This window comes from Lynx rufus, unplaced genomic scaffold (assembly GCF_022079265.1).
Source record: "Lynx rufus isolate CCGP_SWC_20201006 ecotype Redwood Valley unplaced genomic scaffold, mLynRuf1.p SCAF_10, whole genome shotgun sequence".
NCBI classification, from domain to species: domain Eukaryota; kingdom Metazoa; phylum Chordata; class Mammalia; order Carnivora; family Felidae; genus Lynx; species Lynx rufus.
This window is the reverse complement of record NW_025814824.1, coordinates 5,910,171-5,931,325: the sequence shown is the minus strand read 5'-3', so window position 1 is coordinate 5,931,325 and position 21,155 is coordinate 5,910,171. Positions and strand designations below refer to the sequence as shown.

Genomic DNA, 21,155 nt, shown 5'->3' with positions numbered 1-21,155 from the left:
TCGCTTGGCATAATACACTCTAGTTGCATCCACGTTGTTGCTGTGGAAACAGTATGAAAGTTCCTCAAAAAAAAAAAAAAAGTTAAAATCAGAACTACCCTACCACCCAGCAAGATCTTTGCTTCTGAATACCATTATCCACTAAAAGGAGGTCTCCTTAGGAAATGGCTAACCCCAGCTCCGGAGCTAGGAAAGTACAAAAGTAGTCGTGCCAGGAGTGAGAAGTGCTCCAAGAAGCACCTCCGAAGGACGCAAGCTGCAGGGGAAGGGGCTACCGCTGGCCTAACTGGAGACAATTCATGCGTTAAGATGGCAGCAACAGAATACATCATCCATAAAATAAAAACACATGAAACATGGAAATAAATACACAAACAAGGGAGAAGAGAAAGTCTTCGAGAACTCCAACTAATAGCTACAGACGAAATGATGGAGCCAGAACTCTTAATACCTGGCTAACATCACGTAGAAATGCTTTGGAGCAAGAATCTCAATGTCTGCTGAAACAGGATCAAAGTCTCACGAGAAACAAGGCAGGTACAGTCTCAGAGGGCCTATCACAAAGGGGAAAGCAGTTAGAAAAACCTGGCAAATACCATCATCAAATGACCAGAAGTTACCATCATCAGTGCCCAGACAGACAGGAGATGCCTCCCGACAGGATGCACGGAGGACACAGATGTGAAAGGAGAAAGGGAAACAGCGGTGAGAAAACCTAGGTGATCAAATCTTACCATGTTAAAATACTATTACTATTACAATTAGATGTTAATAACCAAAGGTATACTATTAAAATACTATGAAGGAGCACCGGGGTGGTTCAGTCAGTTGAGCGCCCGACTTTGACTCAGGTCATGATCTTACGCTTCATGGGTTCGAGCCCCACATCAGGCTCTGTGCTGACAGCTCAGAGCTTGGAGCCTGCTTGGATTCTGTGTCTCCCCCACTCCCTGCAACCCTCTCATTCACTCATTCACACATGTGCGTGCTCTCTCTCTCAAAAATAAACGTTAAAAAATTTTTAAATAAAATACTATGAAAACCATATGAAAAACAGGCAAAGCTAAACTAGAAAAGAGAATATCCTGAATAGCAGGACGATAATGCTACTCTGAGGTGAGAGAGCAGGTGCTGTATCTGAGAAGGGGCAGGTGACAGCCACCTGGAGGGTGTGACAGGAGCCCGGCTTCTCACCTGGGGCTCAGAGGTATGCACCTCACCATGACTAAGTTTTACACTTCTGTATTTGTGATGTGTGTGTTATAGAATCACTGTGATATAGCTAATAAAACATGGCAATAAAATGCTATTTGATCCTGGATTAGAGCTCTGATTTAAAAAAAAAAAACACAAAAACAGGGGTGCCTGGGTGGCTCAGTTGGTGAAGTGTCTCCCGGTTTCAGCTCAAGTCATGCCTGATCTTGGGGTTCATGAGTTCGAGTCCCAAGTCAGGCTCTGTACTGACAGCACAAAGCCCACTTGGTATTCTCTTTCTCTCCCTTTCTTTCTGCCCCTCCCTTGATCGTGTTCTCTCTCTCTCAAAATAAATAAACTTTAAAAAAAAAAAAAACTAGGTCATTATTGGAAATCATCTACTAAATAACGGTTTTATATTGTCATATTCTATGAACATCATAAATGTACTGTTATGAAGGGACATATCCTTGTTCTTTATCTACTGAGATGATTATATTGAGATTATCAATTGAGATGGTTTTTCTCCTTTATTCTGATAATGTGTGAAATAGATTGATTTTCAAATATTAAACCATTCTCATTTAACCATTCACTAAAGTTGCAGGATATAGAATCTATATACAAAAATCAGATACATTTCTCTACACTAATGATGAAGTATGAGAAAGAGAAATTAAGAAAATAAATCCCACTTATAATTGCAACAAAAATAGTAATATACCTAGGAATAAACTTAACCAAGGAGGTTAAAGACCTGTCCACTGAAAAATTTTAAGACATTAATGAGAGAAAATGAAGATTATTTACTTCCACAGATAAATGGAAAGATGATATTCCACATTCAGGGACTAGAAGACCTAATACTGTTAACATGTCCGTAATGCCCAGAACAATATACAGATTCAACGCGATCCCTATCAAAATTCCAATGGCATTTTTCACAGAAATAGAACAATTAAAAATCTGTATGGGAGCACAGAAGACTATGAATAGCCAAGACAATCTTAAGAACAACAATGCTGGAGGCACCACACTTCCTGATTTCTAACGATACTACAAAGCCACAGTAATCAAAACAGTAAGGCACTGGCATAAAAACAGATACACATCAATGGAATAGAAGAGAGAGCCCAGAGATAAACCCACACATACATGTTCAATCGATTTATGTGAAAAGAGCCAAGAACATACATATACCGGGAAAGAACAATCTCTTCAATAAATGGTGTTGCAAAAACTGGACAGCCACACGCAAAAGAATGAAATGGAGCACTCTGACATCATACACAAAAATGAACTCAAGACTGATTAAAGATTTGAACATAAAACCCAAAGCTAGGGGCACCTGGGTGGCTCAGTCAGTTAAGCGTCTGACTTCGGCGCAGGTCATGATCTTTGGCTTAGGTCATGTAAAATATGATCTGTGCTGACAGGTTGGAGCCCAAAGCCCACTTCAAATTCCATGTCTCCCTCTCTCTCTCAAAAATAAACATTAAAAAAAAACAAACAAACAATGCGGGTTAGTAATGTTCTTTGACATTGGTCTTGGCAACGATTTTTTGCATTTCACACCAAAAGCGAAGACAACAAAAGTTAAATAAATAGAAATATGTCAAGCTAAAAAGCTTTTTCATAGCAAAGGAAACCAACAAAATTAAAAGGCAATCGGCAGAATGGGAGAAAATATTTGCCTATATCTTGATACAGGGTAGATATCCAAAATATATAAAGCACTCCTACAACTCAATGGCAAAAAAAAAAAAAAAAAAAAAAATCCAATTAAAACCTGGGCAAAAGATTTGAAGAGATATTTTTCCAAATTAAGACATCCAGATAGCCAATGGGTACACGAAAAGGGGCTCACCATCACTAATCATCAGGGAAACGCAAACTGAAACCACGACTTATCACTGCACACCTGTTAGAATGGCTTTTACTGAAAAGACAAGAGATAACAAGTGCTGGCAAGGATACGGAGAAAAGGGAACCCTGTGCACTACTGGTGGGAATGTAAACTGGAGCAGCCACTCTGGAAAACAGTGCGGATCCCCACGGACACTGCAGCATTATCTACGATAGGATATGGAAATAACTTAAGTGTCCATCGATGGACGAATGGATAAAGAAAACGTGGAATATGTGTACGACGGAATGGTATTCAGCCATGAAAAAGAAGGGAATCTTGCCATTTGCAACAGGATGGATAGACCTTGAGGGCACTGTACAAAATAAGTCATACAGAAAAATAAATATCATATGCTCTCTCTTATATGTCATATCTAAACAAAAACCCAAACTCATAGATACAAGGAACAGACTGACAGCTGCCAGAAGTGGGGGCTGGGGGGTGGCTGAAATGGGTGAAGGTGACAGAAAGGTACAAACTCGAAGTTATGAAATAAGTCAGTCCCGGGGATGGCACGCACAGCATGCTGACTACAGGTAATAATACCGTACCATACTGGAGCTGCTAGGAGAATAGATCTTAAAAGTTCTGAACACAAGAAAAAAAATTGTAACTATGAAGATGGATGTTAACTAAATTTATTGTGGTGCTCACTTTGCAGTGCGTGCAAATACTGAATCATTTTGGAAACCCAAAACTTAAGGGGAAAAAACATCTCGTATTCTTGGAATAAGCTCAACTCTGTTGGAAAACATCATGTATACGCACATACACACGCACACACACGTTGCTGGATTCAGTTCGCTAATATTTTATTTAGGATTTTCACATCTAGGTATGGCAGTTCTCTAGCAAAGCTGAGCAGATGCACACGCGGTGACTCACTAATTCTACTCAGAGGTGAGCATACACGCACACGTGTACCAAAGACGTTCACAAGAAAGTTCACAACAGCACCATTCCTAAGGGCCAAAACCCACAATCTAACATCACCAGTAGAGTGGACACTCTCATCACTGGAACAGTATTTAGCAATAAAAAAGAAGTCTGCCACACACAAGATAGATGCATCTTACAGACATGCCGCTGAGTGAAAAAGGAAGCCATACGTAAGGGAAACCGTGCGTGAGTCCGTTTGGAGAAAGTTCAAATACAAGCAAAATTAAACCTGTTAAGACAGAAGTCAGGATAGCAGTAACCGTGCTGGGAGGAAAGGCTGGGAAAGGTCACAGGGGAGGCTTCTAGAGTACGGGCAATACTCTTAGTCTTGATGTGGGTTCTGGTCACAGGATTATATTCAGTTTATAAAAACCCCTCAGGCTAAACACGCAGAGCCGCATGCTTTTCTTTCTCGATATAAGACAAAGACGCTTAAGATGTCAAGTTCATCTTCTGCATTGTGCCATAAAAAATACTTGTAGGGGCACCCGGGTGGCTCAGTCAAAGTTCTGACTCTGGCTCAGGTCACGATCCCGTGGTTCGTGAGTTCAAGCCCCACGTCGGGCTACGTCCTGGCAGCTCAGAGCCTGGAGCCTGTTCAGATTCTGTGTCTCCCTCTCTCTCTTCTCCAACCCCACTCGTGCTCTGTCTCTGTCCCTCAAAAATGAATAAACATTAGGAAAAAAAACCTGTAAAAAATGTAAGACCTGTCAGCAGGAAAGAAATTTACAGTTTTAAATATCCACTACCCGGCCTTCACCCGCTTAGAGAGCTCCAGCCCCGCTCCGGCTTCTCACTGATCACCTGCTGAGGCTGCCAGGTCAAGTTCTGGTGTAAAAAGGAAGACAGATGGGCAAGTCAGTCAGCTCCTGGGTGAGACACTCCCCAAAGTACAAACAAGGCAAAGGGAGCCCTCAGAGGAGAGATTCCGGAGCTGAGGATTTCACGCGGTGGTGAAGACTCTTGACGAGCGGGCGCTAACACCACCCCAACTTTACAGATGAGGGACTAAAGCACGGAGCACCGTGTGACTTGTTCGAGGTGGCTCGCCGAGGGCGTGTGCTCCGGGGGGATCTGAACGCAGTCGTCTGACTAGAGCCTGTGCTGGGCGTTCCGGGAGCCCAGCAGGACAAAGAATTCCACTCCTGAAGGAGTTTGCACTAGATGAGAAGAGAGAAATGAGCAGTGGTCTGGGGGTGAGGGAGGTCAAAGTGGTTTCCCGAAGAAGAGAGGAAAGGCGTGTCGAGTGCAGATGGAAATGATCTCACAGGGAGGGAAAAATGAACGATGGAAGAGGGGAAAATGTGAGGTCACCATTAATACAAGCAGTCTCCCACGTGTGGACCTGGAAAGGGTTCTCAATTCTTCAGTCTTCTTAAAAGCCCAGAAGACTCCGCAGGACTCAGATCTGCGTGCGTATGTGTACTTACTTCTCCACGATCAAGTCCTACAAGTGGATGTGTCGGACGGAAGCGTCCACACGTGTTTTCAAGCAGTCGCTACGGCCAAAGTGCCCCAAACCGCATCGATCCACGCTCCCCCGGCACTGTACGCAACCACCTGTTTCTCTACATTCATCAGCGCTGGGCAGTAGCCTCCCTGCTTTTTGCAAATCTAAAATTCAAAAAATTCCAAATAACTCAATAAAATTTTAAAAAGTCTTATTGTTATCTGAATTTACATTTCTTCTGAAATAAAAGCTTCACTACTTACTCAGGCAGTTTCTTTAAAAGTTAAACATTAATTTACCATACGAACCGGGAATTTCAGCCCCGGGCATCCCCCCGTAAGAAAGGAAGATGTAGGTCCTACACACTGACTTACACACAAATGTTCACAGCAGCATTATCCACGATAGCCTAGAAGTACAATCAATCCAGATGTCCATCAACTGACAAACGGATCAACGAAATCCACCAGTCTATACAATGGGCGTAATTCAGCCATAAAAAAGAACGAAGTACCCCCACGTGCTACAACACGGTTGAACCTTAGAAAATAGCACACGAACTGAAAGAAGGTGGACTGAGAGAGCACGGGGTCTCTCTTTGGGGCAAGAAGGAGATTCTAAAATGGACTGCAGTGATGAGCACTCAACTCTGTGCACAGATCTAGAAACCACTGAATCTTACCATTAGTGGGTGAATTACCGGGTATCTGGGGGTAGTAGAGTCACAGGGCATGGTATTGTTCGCCAGAGAAAAAAAGGAGTCTGTGACCCCTTGGCTTTTGGGCTTTCTTCTACTCGAGGTTGGTAGTATCTGAATTTCTCACAGGGCACAGATATTAACTGGTTTAATCTATGCATTTTATAACACCTTCAGAATTATTAAGTCAGCCTTACTGAGTCATGATATAAATCACTAATCTGATAAGCTAAGTCATTCCTTCATGCAGTCTGGCCCTTTAAAAACAATTAGGTAGTAATGATTATTCCAGTCTAGTCACTAAAAACCCCGAATGAATCTCTGAGGGGACAATGGAGCACCAGAGAGAATACGTGGGTTTAAGCAAGAAGTTCCCAGGACAGGACCTGTGCCTGTTTAAGGAGCCCAGCGGAACTCCAAATCCTGGAGGCCTTCCCCTCTTCTGGTCAAGGTGGAGGCGAGGCTGACTCGCTCCGGGCGGCGGCACCCGCGGGTGAGACACGGAGAAAGGCACTGAACGTCAGAGCCCAGAGAGCCGGCGTGTGTGCGCTGCAGCCACCAGGATCAGCCCCCAAACCTGGAGGGAAACGCGGCCTAGAAACTCGGAGACAGGAGGGAAATACTCTCTCCAAACCTCCTGCAGGACGCCCCTCCGGAAAACATTACTTTTCAAGTGTGAGGATTTTCTTTCCGCACGAGTGAAGCACATGAACTGCATGCACAGTCAGTCCTCCAACAATACGGCTCTGAACTGGGCCCACTTCTATGCAGATTTTCTTCAATGAACACGTGCAATGCTGTAAATGTATTTTCTCAACCACACTTTCTCTAGCTCGCTTTATTGCGAGAATATACAACACACACAACACAAACCGACTGTCTGATCAGTTAGGCTTCCGGTCTGCAGGAGACTGCACTAGTTAGCTTTCGGGGAGCCCAGAGTTACACGCAGATTTTCAACCACGCAAGGGGTCAGTGCCCCTAACCCCTGTGCGGTTCAAGGTTTGAGCATCAACTGCATACTGCTAACTGGTAACAAGTCTGTTCTTTGCCTATTGTTAAAGTAATTATATGCAATGCAAAAAACATAAACAGTACACAAAACTGTAAGGAGTAGAAGTAAAGCAGTAATGACATTCTGGTTCTAAATTCGTGAAGCAACAGAGAGGTCAGAATTTTCACATTTAGCCCAATCCTCTGCTCCAGTGACACCACCCCTGCTCCACCAGGCGACACCCCCCAGCCGGCAGTGACTCTGAGGGCAGTTTGTTTGACTCTTTCCAGACAATACATCTAAAATGCATGCAATTGTGCAATTTTTATGTAAAGCTATCTACATTTACTAAACAGAACACCGACTATAGGCTAGTCACACCTAGTAAAACTGAGTACTCGATACACGGAAATGAAGGAATTAACTTTGCTCTAGATCTAACCTGCCCTAGGTAGAGGTGTTTTAACCTCTCTGGACTACATATGGATAAAATATATTTTTATACAGACGCACAGCATACATTCAGGAACGGTACAGACCCAACCTTAAGACCGGCTGTGATTTGGGTCCCGGGAGTACAGGGCCAGCGTGCTGGGACAACGGCTGAGCATGTGACACGCAGCACACTTCCGGGGGGGGGGGGGGGGGAGCATACGAAGACGCGCTCCTGTCCGTGCAGGGCCCTGACATTTTCGCCGGAGGACAGACACGACGTCAGCTCTGCTTACGGAATCTTCTCTTGCTGCTTTTTGACCTGGTGGTTGTTACAAGTAGTCCTCCTATCCTGACTGAGTCCCAGAACTAGAGGGGCCGGGTAAGAGTGTGGCATCTGCTGAGCCCTACGGATACTAAGACCAGCTCCTTCTCAGTAGTCAGCTGAGGCGTGAGAACACACAGGAAGGTCTGAGTCAGAAAGAAAGGAGCGCTTTGCTCCTCATCTCGTGACCTTGAGATTCTCAGAGGTTAGCTGGCCTAAAACATACAACCATTTTAAACAGTGAAAGTCTAAGATAAGTTGGTTGGAGAATATTAAAATACGGTTCTGTTTAGCTTGTATATAAAGACGTACTCGGCACTCAGCGCATCTTAACCAATACCATGTGTGTAGAGGGCACTAAAAACCGAGTTCTCCATCTGCTTACTCACTTTTCCTGGCCCGTCTCAGACTCCTCATTGTAGAACGCCCACCAGATGCCGTCTGTCCAGCTACAATGCACTATCCAAATTCCTAACACAGAGGGGAAATGGCAGGAAACTTCCCAGATCAGATTTTAGGAAGCCCAGAGCTTTGAACTCTGTTACGAAAGATGACAGGGGCTGGGGCGCCTGGATGGCTCAGTCGGTTAAGCGTCCGACTTTGGCTAAGGTCATGATCTCGCAGTTTGTGAGTTCAAGCCCTACATCAGGCTCTATGCTGACCCCTCAGAGCCTGGAGCCTGCTTCAGATTCTGTGTCTCCCTTTCTCTCTGCCCCTCCCTCTCTCTCTCTGAAATAAAGATTAAAAACAAAATTTTTTTTTAAAGACAAAGAAAATGACAGGGGTGCCTGGGTGGTTCAGTCGGGTTAAGCGTGACTCTTGACTTTGGCTCAGGTCATGATCTCACGTTTGTGAGTTCAAGTCCTGAACTGGGCTCTGTGCTGGCAGCGTGGAGCCTGCTGGGGATTCTTTTTCCCTCTCTCCTCTCTCTCTCTGCCCCTCCCCTGCGTGCTCTCTCAAAAAAAAAAAAAAAAAAAAGATGACAGATGATACTAACTTAATGGATGTTCTCCTTGTAATTTATAATCTTGTTATCCTTTAGAAATTAAAAACATTTCTCTGGCTAAAGTATTACTGAATTCTGTCACGTTCAAATTAACTCAAAGATAAATTTAAAGCCCTTTTCCTCATTTCAATTCAGGAAATGACTGTCGTTTAATATTACTTATATCATAATCATCCATAATGGATACAGGTAAGTCCACCGCCTACATGACAATCTGGTTGGTGGTTAAGAACACGGGTCAGGACCACCCATGTCCAACCCCGCTGTGCTTGCTCCCAGCTGTGAAACCCCGGGCCGCCTGACATGTCTCCTGCCTTGGTTTTCCCATCTGCAAAATGACGGTAACGACCGTACTTCTCCCTCAGGCTGCTTTGAGGATTAAGTGACATGACAAACATACGAGGCTTTGAACACACGTGACGTGTGATTAGCGCAGTGTGGGTGTCAGGGGCTGGTCATACCACCTTGTTAAAACCTCCCAACGAAGACAAACACAGACTACCTCATGCTCCAAAAAGAACATTCATTTCATTAGGGAAATTCCTTATGTTTGAAGAACTTCCACTTCCACAAATATGAGAACTGCATTAAAGCACACGACGCAACTGCATTAAAATGTAAAATACGGCTCACGTACCTGTTTGGAACACAAGCTCTTTCCCTCCCACGCCCGCTGCCTCCAGGTTAATAAATGCACGAATCAGGCTGGCCCAAGGGTGCTGAGTTATGAAACCATGACTGGCCTGAATAAGAAGGAAATAAAACAGAGGTAGGTGAAACAATCTTAAATTATCAAAGTCTTTCTTTGGTTTATTTTAAAGACAGAAGGTCTACGTTGATAAGGGGAAGAAGAGGAAAATCATCGTTTTTTTCAAAGGCAGGACCTGAAGACACTGATCTGTGTCTCTACGCACACTGGCCGCGTGCAGCTTGCTGAGTGGAAAGTCACCATCGCCGAAGGCAGCCTGACTTCCGTGAGCGGTGCCAAACAATGCCCGCAGTAAGTGTGAGGCCGGGCAAACCAACAGAAGAGAAAGGACAATCCGCATGCTGTGTGCCTGCCTCGAAACCTCTCTGACGCCCCAGGGTCACCGAAAACCTGACATGTCTAATTACGCCATCACAAAGCCCTTGCAGGACTCAAACGCTGACAAGATGACGTGAGTGTGCGAGTACTGAACCCGTGTACACGGCGGCTGCGGGGTTTTTACAGCACCGCCACGGACGGTATTTCTTCTGCACATCGTCTTACGATGCTACTCAAAAGCATGAGCGAAACGCCTAAGCGCGAGCTACGGTCGTCATCGTTGTTCAGGTCTAGTATTGAAGAGAGTAAACTCTCACTTGCAAGACGTTTTCCTCAGCACCATTAAAGAGAAATATGACAGCGTGACGCAGGGCTTCTGAAGATGTCGACAAGACACGGAGCACTTCCAGCATCACTGAGCAGCTCACTGCATCATCGCTGGCACCTTCAAATCAGAAAGAAAGATTTGCTTCTCAGACTGAAGGTTGGTTGTTTTACATTTATTTTTTATTTGAGAGAGAGCGTGCCAAGAGCAAGGGAGAGGGACAGAGGGTGAAGGAGAGACAGAATCTTAAGCAGGCTCCGTGATCAGCGAGGAGCCCGACGCGGGGCTCAGTCCCACGACCCTGGTGTCATGACCTGAGCCGAAATCAAGAGTCGGACGCTCAACCCGCTGAGCCGCCCGGAGCCCCGCTTCTCAGATTTTAAAACTTTTATGGTGTGATCCGTCATGGCTAGGAACGGTTTTCTCGTCAAGAAAGCACCACGGGGCGCCTGGCTGGCTCAGTTGGTTGAGTGTCAGACTCCAGCTCCGGTCATGACCTCACGGCTGGCGAGCCCAAGCTCCTTATCGGGCTCGTTGCCGTCAGCACAAAGCCTGCTGCAGATCCTCTGTCCCTTTCTCTCCCTTCCCCACTTGCGCTCTCTCTCTCTTTCTCAAAAATAAACAAGACACTAAAAAAAAAAAAAAGAAAGAAAGCACAACACTGGCTGCAAAACCACAAGCACATCTGTCACTGCCAGCTGACAAGGGCACTGGCCCGCACCGCCTCACTCCATGACGACGGGGATCCTCATCCGGTCGGCCTGCTGACTGGTCTAGAACCGTCCTCAGCCGAGAGCAGTCACTTGACTCCTATCTGTTGAACCATCAACCACGCAGGATCTCAGTTAACTGAAAACCCGCATTCCTCCCTCAAGCCCGGGCAATCTGGTCCACCCTTGGTCCTCACTCCACGCCCTCTGGGATATTCTCACTTCTGGGGTTCTTCTGGCTTCCTCCATCATCTCCCGCACCACCACGACCCTCCTGCTTCTTTTCCTGCCAGGATCACAAAGCTGCACGTCACTCCACTTTCACAGAGCGGGTGGTGTGGGTGACGGAGCATTTTGTGAAGATTATGTGATGAAGGGGATCATGTGATGAAAAAGTACAGAGACGACATCAAATCTAGTAAGACACAGGAGAGGAGACCAATGACCTGAAGAGCCACCCTGGTCCCCGTGCTGAGAAATCTGCAGAGGACCTCATCAAAGCACTTCACTTCTTCTTGACTCAGACACTTCGTATATTAATTAAACATGATTATAAAGATGACTTTAATACCCTGATTTTTTAAAAGCACTGTAAGAGGTAGTTAGACTACACATCTGAGGATATTGGGGAATTCTCGGTAAGTTTTTACTTTTTAGGTGACATAATTCATGGTGTTACGAGCATGCCCAAAACGAATCCTATCTTTGGGTGGGAGCAGACTGAAATACAGAGGACTGAGTACAGCTGAGATCTGCTTCAAAATTCTCAGGGGTTGCAGAGGGGAAAGAAACTAGACCGGACCTTTGAAGTCGGCTGACAGGTATGCTCAGGTTAAACAATTCTGGTTTTGCACATGTTTGAAATTGTCCATAATAAAAAGTTTAAAGAGTAAGCCAAGTAAATAGACATAGTAATAACCCAGGCAGAAGCATTTCTGGGTGTGCATATTGGGAGGCAGGGTGCTACAGAATTCAGTGTGGGTTTCAGAGCAAGAAAGACTTGGGCGGTAAGCCCTAGCTGTTATTTACCCTACAATTTCCTCCTGGTCGGTCTGGAGGGCAGGGCCAATGACGTTTATTTGAGGTGTGTCGGGAGGATTACAAGAAAATGTGGTCCAATCCAGTGCTAATTGTTCCTTCTTCTCTTTACAAATTTAAGAAAGGCTCTGCAGCCGGCTAAAATGCTCATTTTGGGGCTGTTCAATTCCAGACCCATTCCTACTCAAGGAGAAACCACTTATCAGCTGTCCTTGTCCTGGTGGTGATCACCAGGTTGCATTTGAATCAAAGTGAACCAAAGTAATAATTATCTAATTACCATCAAGCAGAAAGCATAGGTAGCTATCAGTAAGAAGTAACACATTCCTACAACCAAGTGAAATTCATGATTTTTCACTTTGACACTCTGAGTTACTTTAATGTAAACAGCAAACAATAAATTTTTTTTTAATTTTTTTTTTTTTTAGCATTTATTTATTTTTGAGACAGAGAGAGAGCATGAACAGGGAGGGTCAGAGAAAGAGGGAGACACAGAATCTGAAACAGGCTCCAGACTCTGAGCTGTCAGCACAGAGCCCGACGCAGGGCACGAACCCATGGACCGTGAGATCATGACCTGAGCCGAAGTCAGATGCTTAACCGACTGAGCCACCCAGGCGCCCCTAAATTTTTTATTCAAAGTGAGTGAGAAATTGAAAGAAATATATATAGGGCTGATTAAAAAGTTAAACTGTCCACTTATCTTCCTTTATTTTAATGGTTCTGGCACCTGAGAACAGGACTAAAGAAGGGTTAAATGCCTTTAAGAAAGCAAAGACAAGTTAGAGGACAGTATCTATAAAGGCTGGGTGGTTTGTCAATATCCCTTTCCACTTAGAATTAACCCTGAAATTGAAACCACCACTAAAATAACTCCATGTCTCTTCTACCAACAACCTGGACCGTGCAGCAAAACCAAGAAGAAACTTAAGGCTTTTCTGTGGGTAACATTACTCCGAATTGGTATCAGTTCCTAAGTTCCAGATACGCTGGTGAGAAGAAAGGGTGTAAAAAAAAAAAAAAAAAGTTGAAAAGCACAGTCACAAAATAGACTATCACCTACATCCTTTCAATGGATGAACTAAGTGAAACATAGGGATTCTTTAACAATTTGCAATGAACAGAAATTTCCTTGAGATTGTCGGCTAGGTATTTGTAGACAATTTTAATTAAAAATGGGTTCCAATGACCCACAAAATTGCCATTCTTTCATTCCTGGACTCCATGTATGTGATTTATAACATCTGGCACTATGTTTCTGATACTCGTATACACATCTTTCTTTTATGATGCTCTTAAATAACCCTGGTGTTAATCTGTCCCACCCAAGAATTTAAGCATTATAATAGTGGGCGTAGGGGGACACTGATTTTACAGCTTCTCTGAAACAGGCACGAAGGACTACTGGTTTCCCTAGCGCACACAAAGGTATTTGTGACTTTATAAAGCAGATGTCTATACACGGACACTCGAAAAAGCACGTTACCTTCTAAATGCAGTTGGCAAGCTTTCTGATTAAAGAAACCCTAGTGTGAGTCATTTCATCAAGCAAATAAATTCTACCTTCTGTATAACTTTTGTACCTTGTGTTTTATCGTTTATATCTGGATATTCCTTTGAGCCTGCTATGGGTTCGAGCAATCCAGAAATATTACAGTCAAGTAACAATTATTAGGAATTAATCTCCATTTTGCAGATCAGAAATGGAGCAGAGAAGAGGTTAGGTATTTTGCCAAAAGGAACTTAACTATACTCTCCTTCCTTTCAGGTGTAGCTCAAATAATTGGCTGGCCAGAACCGCAGCCTCTGGTGCCACCTCTGTCTCTGATCAGTGGTGACCAGCTAAGTTTATTCCTGTGACAAAAGACAGGGTTGAACCGGACAGCACCAGCCACTATCTCACTTCCTCCATCTCTAAAGTGCCAGGATTCCACTGCAAAATGCTACTATTTTCCATCTGTCCCTACTTCAAATCTAGCTACTGCACACATTTCTCTTGTGAATCTTATTTTAAAAAATGGAACTTCAATTTAGAGAATTCTCCTTCATTCTACAAATGTTTTGTCGTGTCAGGCACCGTCCTGAACATCAAGTATTCCATTGTGCCAAAGTATTTTCAGAGCAAGATTTGTGGATCAATGAGCTCTTCTAAGAGTATGGCATCCCCAGTGGGCCCAAATCCTCACTTTCCAGGGTGACAGACTCTGCCAGGGGAGCTGTCCCCGGAGGCCCTCCCTCCCTTGAAGGCGAAACCTATTCCTTCATCCCAAATGGCCACAGCCTCCTACACCACGGAGCTGAGTAAACACCGACGCGGCAGAACCTAACCCCGGCACTCAGGGTCACACTCCTGCACCCTGGCAAGGCAGCTGTGATCTGCTCCCTGTACAGTCACTGGGCAAGGCAGCTGTGACACACTCCCTGTACAGTCACTGGGCTGCTGGCCCTAAGGAAGGAAGGAAGGAAGGAAGGAAGGAAGGAAGGAAGGAAGGAAGGAAGGGAGGGAGGAAGGCAGGCAGAAAGAGAAAGAAAGACAGAAAGAGAAAGAAAGGAAGAAAGAAAGAAAGAAAGAAAGAAAGAAAGAGGAAGAAAGGAAGAAAGAAAGGAAGAAAGGAAGAAAGAAAGGAAGAAAGGAAGGAAGAAAGGAAGGAAGGAAGAAAGGAAGGAAGGCAGAAAGAAAGACAGAAAGAGAAAGACAGAAAGAGAAAGAAAGAAAGAAAGAAAGAAAGAAAGAAAGAAAGAGGAAGAAAGGAAGAAAGGAAGGAAGAAAGAAAGGAAGGAAGAAAGGAAGGAAGGAAGGAAGAAAGGAAGGAAAGAAGGAAGAAAGGAAGGAAGAAAGGAAGAAAGAAAGGGAGAAAGAAAGGAAGAAAGAAAGAAAGAGAGAAAGAAAGCACTTGAGAGAACAGTGAAGGTTTGGATCTTAAACTAAATGATACTATTCTAATTATCTTCAATTCCATCACGGTGAAAAACAGGTTTGTCAAAAAAATAATACAACCCCCCCCAAAATGGTGCCCTACAACTGCCCAAGCAGCTTGGGGGTTGGTAAGCTCTCTGGGTGTACTCAAGTCCAACTCCAAAATGACTGAAAGTCAGGTACGTACCTGGGGAGTTGGCCACGGAGTCAAAATGACAGTTAGCCAGGACAGCATGCTGGGCCCCGTCCCTGGGCTCCAGCTTTACCACGACGTTGGTGATGTTGTCATAGTAGCTTGTAAAACCTCCCAAGAAGTCAATGCTAAAGGAGCCGGTGGGCCGTTGGACATCTACTGAAATCCTGTGAAGGCTGCTGCTTTGAACTTCAATCAGTTTAATCTGTTCCAAGAGGTAATGGACGGTCAAAATCTCATTTTCTGGACTTCCTGTAGTCCTGGGGCCAATGGATGTGATGTGTTCAAGATAATCCCTGGAAGGAACCAAAAGAACGATGATGACATGGCGTGCCAGGCTTGAAATGAATGCTTAACACGAGGCAACTTTTCCTGACCACCCCCCATCCCCCCCTCACCCCCAGCAAAAGCCAGTTCTTTGACCTCTCACATACAAAAAGGCTTTTATTATTTCAGGTACCCTGTGAAAAATCCCTTGTAAAGTTCCATCTGTTTATTATGCCTTCTGTGAGTTCCTCCCTTCGGTTTTCCCGATCCGCCCCGCTCCCAAATGCTTCCTATCCCCATATCAAACCAATACAAAGACTAGGGACTCGACTCAAAACGTGTGGCTGCTGCAGGCTGGACAGACAGAATCCGGCCTCACTGAGCTTCGCCCTGGAGAGTTACTGATTCTAAGTAGCGGAAACCAATGAGCAAAGACAAAGAAGTCAAGAGGTTAAATAAGCAAAAACAAAAACAAAAACAAACTTCCGATCGATGAGAATGGACTCAGCCCTCTCCACGGTGTGCATACTGAGCCTAATAACAATTCAGGCCCAAGCCAACCCTACCCCTAAAACAAACAAAACAAAACAAAACAGAACGTGTTATCTTTTCACTACATTCCAAGTGGGCAAAAAGGGAGTGGGGGAGGTGTGCTCCAGAACGTCTTTAAGAAAATAAGCTTCCAGCACTTTGTATTCCAAAGTTTTTAAAACACCGAGGCTGCTGAAAACTATGCTAGCTTGTGATTTTAGGAGCTTTGACCTACTTAGGGTTACAATACCTTTAAAGGTCTCTTCTTGAATTTAAAACAAAAGCAAAGAAAACCACCAAATCTTACACACCAGGGGCCCAAGGACACGCTCCAAGAGTCTGAGAACCCCCGAAATGGTAGAATTTTGAAGGTGCAGTCCTCCGGAAGCCCCCCACGGTGTGAGGACCGTGACCCTCCGGAAGTTAAGAGCACCGCGTTATCCCCATTATCACCTCCCCACCCAAACCGAATTTATCAAACGGTCTAAACACACAAATTTCACTCCCCATTTCATACGGAATGCAGGAAGGCGACTAAAAAGTGGAAGTTGCTCCAGAAGATGGGGGGCGACTGTCAACCCTCCACGCGCCCGGCAGAACCGAGGCGAACAGGCCGGTGCAATCCGCCCCCCGGGCCACTCCGGACCGCACCGCCGGATCCACAGAGGGCCACGCCAGCTCCGCGACCCGCACGCGGGGACTCCGGCAGAGGGGCGCGCGGGGCCCGGGGCCCGCCCCGCCCCACGTGCGGCCGCGCGGCGCCGGCGAGCCCGGGCGGTCCCGCGGGGCGGGCGCACGCAGGTGCGGAGCCCGGGACCCAACCGCGGCCGCGGCGGAGGAGACGCGCGGGCCGGGCGGGAGCGGCGGGTACCTGGCTTGGCGTGCGTCGAAATCCCCGGGGCGCCCGGCGGCCCCGCGCAGCACGAGCTGCTGCAGCGAGAGCTGCACGAGCGCCCGCAGCGCGAGCAGGTAGAGCGCCAGCCCCAGCGCGGCGCGCGCCTCGGACAGTCCGGTCCCCGCGCCCCGGCTCGCGTCGCCCCCCGCGCCCCGCTTCCGCGTCCTCGCGCCGCCGCCGCCCGCGTCCGCCGGCGGCTCCGGCGCCAGGGCCTCCCTCCCGGGCTGGGGCGCGGCCGCCGGGCCGTCCCGGCGCTCCCCGCCGACGCGGTGCCGCCTCACGGCCGCCGACTCCGAAGCCCACTCCATGGCCACGAGCCTTCACCCCCAGCCCCACCGCTCCGGCCCGCGACGGCCCCGGGAGCAGCCGCGGCCGCCGCAGCGCCTCCTAGTGAGCGGACGGAAACTGTAGAGGGCCAAACTTATTCTGATTGGCCCGGCCGGCCGCGACCCAGCCTCTGAGGGCCGAGCGCCGGCGGGCACCGCGGCGGGGCGGCCCCGGGTGGGCGTGCCGGGTGCGCCCGCTCCCGCAGGGCGGCTCTGCCTGGTGGGGGACGGAGGTTCCCAAACGGAAAGCTACCCAGGAACCTGGAAACGTGAAAAAAGCGAGAGGTCGCTTTTCAGAGAATGCACACGGTGCACCGGGCGGGTTCTGAGGACGGGCGCTGGGAGAAGTCAGCCCCTGGCTCTTAAAATTAGAAGTAGGACTGCGCCCCGGAGGCCCAGCCTAACATTTCCACATACGCAATCCAAACACGCATCTTCCTGACCAAGCCAGGCAACCAGCACTGTCACGGTCTCCGTTTAACAGATGAAGAAAAATGACGGCTCTTATTTGCTGAGTATCTGCCCTGAGCCAAGCACTGTGCTTGGCGCTTTCGTACTTTACCTCGTTGGATCCTCCTAAGCTTTATTCCTACTGAATAGCTGAGAAACTTACCGGTAACCGATGAAGAACTTACATCCAGTTCAGTGGGACCCCAAAACAGCATTCTGCTCCACTGCTGAATACGGGTAGCGCTCTGGAAAGGAAGGTTGGGGGAAAGCTCTTCCTCCCTCCATGTCACCAAGAGGCGGAGCCCTGGTTTTCCTGCAGATGCTCCCGACCATCTAGGTTTCTCTCTGCCTGCTGATGCATGGAGCCCCTCCGCCTCAAAGCTGTGTCTCCAGCAGGGAGGTGCCGCCGTTGCAAGACTGTGAGCCTAGAGGCCGCCCGGGAAGGTACATCACCCGGGGTCTGCTCCCGGCCGGGACTCAGGCCCACCAGGAACCCGGTGCTCCTTACTCCCAGCTCTCCAGCCACACAGCCCTCTTTCACGGTCTTTCCGGCTCACCATCTTTCCTTGTACGACAGGATCCTCTCAGGAGTCATTTAAGTTGCCTGGAGCATTCTTCCCTCCCCTCCTTGCCTAGTTACCTTTTATTTGTCCTCCACATCTCAGCTCAAGGGGTACTTCTGCAAGCAGAAATCTAATCTCATGAAGCCAGTTTCCCCTATTTGTAGCATCTCCTGATACCAAATGTGCACGTAAATTACTTAAGATCTTCCTCATGAGACTATGAGCTCCATGAAGGCAGGAATCAGGTCTGGTTTTGCTCACCATTTGAATTCCCTCCTCTTAACACAAAGCAGGACGTGAAGTAGTCAATAAATATTTCTCGATTGAGTCATAAAATGAAATTTTACGACAGCAGCATAATTTTCACTAAGATCCTTTTTAGCCTATGAGGTCCGTGAGACCAAAGACAACGTCTATATCTTATTCATCACTGTGTTCCCAGGGGCTTATCTCTGTACCTAGCCCATGGTTGTCACTCCACACGTATTTATTTGTTGGGCAAATGAATATGTATTATCTTTTATAAGAACCAGCTTTCTTGCTACTCTCTTTCCAAAAACTTTGGAAGGTAAGACTTCAGGAACAACTCCGTCCACTGTAGCGTAAACAAGATGTGGAGCTCACTGGTTCTTGGGGGAAGGGCACGTATGTTCCACGGTCTTTTAAGCTTCACTTATTTTATGCCGTCACTTTCTGGACTGGGTGGGTATCAGAAAACCTAGGGACAGGTTGTACCCCTCAGGAGCTGTGTTAGTGGCTAAATCATTTGAGGTCTCCTTTTCAGAAGCATAACCTATATTTAAGCACCTTTGATGATGTTCTGTGGGAGGCAGTGTACCAGAGCAGAAGAGCCTGGTTGTTGACCCTGAATTGCGTACCTTTGATAGATACGGCATCATGCAAGTTAAAAATCTCAGGATCCTTATCTGTGATAACGGAGATAATGTCTGCCTTAAAGGGTTTCAGTAGGGATTAATCAGTTAACATATGATAGATCCTCACACATAAGTCTCATTAATATTTTCCAGAGTGTCCCTCTTTTTTTTTCTTTTTTTCATGTTCACTTATTTTTGACAGAGAGAGAGGGAGGGGCAGAGAGAGAGGGGGACAGAGGATCTGAAGTGGGCTCTGTGCTGATAGCAGAGAGCCAGACGCAGGGCTTGAACCCACGAACTGTGAGAACCTGACTTGAGCTGAAGTTGGATGCTTAACCAACAGAGCCACCCAGGCGCCCCCCCCCAGAGTGTTCCTTCTTACACAATCCTTTGCAGATTGGATCAAAAGCCATTTTCCTATTGTGATCCTCGTCAAGCCCTAGACGGTGGATGTTATTATAGTTGGGTTCCTGATGGCAGCTTCCTACACTGTATAAACTGTGGTATTCACATTTGAATATTTTTAAGCTACCAGTTGCTGGACGTGTAGACTGTCAGATACTGACCAAGGTGAGGAAACAGAAGAACAAAGCAATGTTTCTGCCTTTGCAGAGCTTATGTTCTAGGTGGGAGACAATAAACAAGAGAGTGTGTATTTGTGGGTGAATAAAAGGCCACGTAAAGAAAAATAAAGCAGGGGCACCTGTGTGACTCAGTCAGTTAAGGGTTCGACTTTGGCCCAGGTCATGGTCTTATGGTTCGTGGGTTCAAGCCCCGCGTCGGGCTCTGTACTGACAGCTCAGAGCCTGGAGCCTGCTTCAGATTCTGTGTCTCCCTCTCTCTCTGCCCCTCCCCTGCTCTCCTTTCTCTCTCTCAAAAATAAATAAACATTAAAAAGAATTTTAAAAAAGAAAGAGAAAGAAAGCTGGTAATTGAGACTGACCTAGGCTGTTTTTTTAAGTCAGGTGATCAAGGAAGATCTCTCCGAGGAGAAGACATGCACGATAACCTGAATGAAGCAAGGAACGCAGCCATAAAAGCCTGAGGAGAGAATGTTCTGGGCACAGGGAAATGAACCAGGGTGTTCAGAAGCACCGAGTAGGGCATGTGGCTATAGCAGACTGAGCAGGAGGGGTGGTGATGGTGGGGAAGTGGGAAAAGTAGACCGGGGCCTGCACAGTGAGGGCCTCCTGGGTCACAGCCAGGACTCTGGGGTGGTTTTGAGCCTCGAAGGGCCCTGGCTAAACGAAGGGCCCTGGCTAAAACTACGAGTTGTAACAGTCCCCGGAGTCTCAGTGCCCTTCGGGGCAGCGTGCAGACCACGCCCAGATCACAGAGGCTAATAAAGGACTTTGCTAACGTCTGGCCTTTGAAGTTTTTGAAGCCGATGCTGCGTAGTGGTGTTTGTGTGGGTAGTAAGACCATGAGAATCAAGCACACACCCCAGCTCCCCCGTGCGCGTGTGAAATTGGTGAGGGTGGAACCAGACGCGAAAGGCTTCGGGGCTCCTTCCGGCGACCTACTGATGACGGGGGCATTATGCAAGTTGCAATCTCAGGATCCTCGTCCCGCTTGGCAGACAAGTGACAGAGTGGGCGCTGGACCAGCCGACAGGCACCGAGATGTCCCAAGCCCCTTCTGTTTTGCCATCTCTCCGGTATTTCCCAGTGACCTGGCCAAGTTGCATGAAAGGGCACGCAGGCTGTCAGGGATCGGGTGAAAATGCCAGTCCCCGTCTTCCCGGGAGGTCACCCCAGAGCCGACGGGCCTGCTTCTTTGGAAGAGGGGCTACGGGGGCACGCGGTAAGTTCTGCAGGACTGAGGAGGGCAGGAGGAGGCCTTTTACCTCCTGTTACGGTTACGGTTAAAATCGAGGGAGGTCCCGAGCCAAGACACGAGAATCCAGACCAGCTGCGAAAGGCAAATGGGCTGAGAAAATTGGCTCCTTTGGGGGGAAAAAATCAAACTGGAACCTCACACCATATTACACACCAAAAAAAAAAAAAAAGTAGACTTCAGAATTAAACCTAAACTTTTTAACTGATAAGAAATATGGTAAACTTAAGTAAGAGTCAAAGCAGACAAGGACTCT

At 46.9% G+C, this 21,155-nt stretch overlaps 1 protein-coding gene across 2 annotated transcripts in view; it reads right to left on the bottom strand.

Annotated features, from left to right (window-relative positions):
• ERMP1 (endoplasmic reticulum metallopeptidase 1) overlaps nt 1-17,198 on the bottom strand; it is a 46,988-nt gene extending 29,790 nt beyond the window's left edge. For both annotated transcript variants that reach the window (XR_006966039.1, XM_047101227.1), the window contains exons 1-4: nt 16,826-17,198; nt 15,151-15,452; nt 10,291-10,418; nt 9,584-9,689 (exon numbers count right to left, since the gene is read on the bottom strand). Coding sequence is in view for 1 of the 2 variants with exons in the window: in XM_047101227.1 (XP_046957183.1) it covers nt 9,584-9,689; nt 10,291-10,418; nt 15,151-15,452; nt 16,826-17,157 (868 nt within the window). In the remaining variant the exon portion in view is untranslated. The remainder of the gene's footprint in view (nt 1-9,583; nt 9,690-10,290; nt 10,419-15,150; nt 15,453-16,825) is intronic.
• Nucleotides 17,199-21,155: the final 3,957 nt, after the last annotated feature.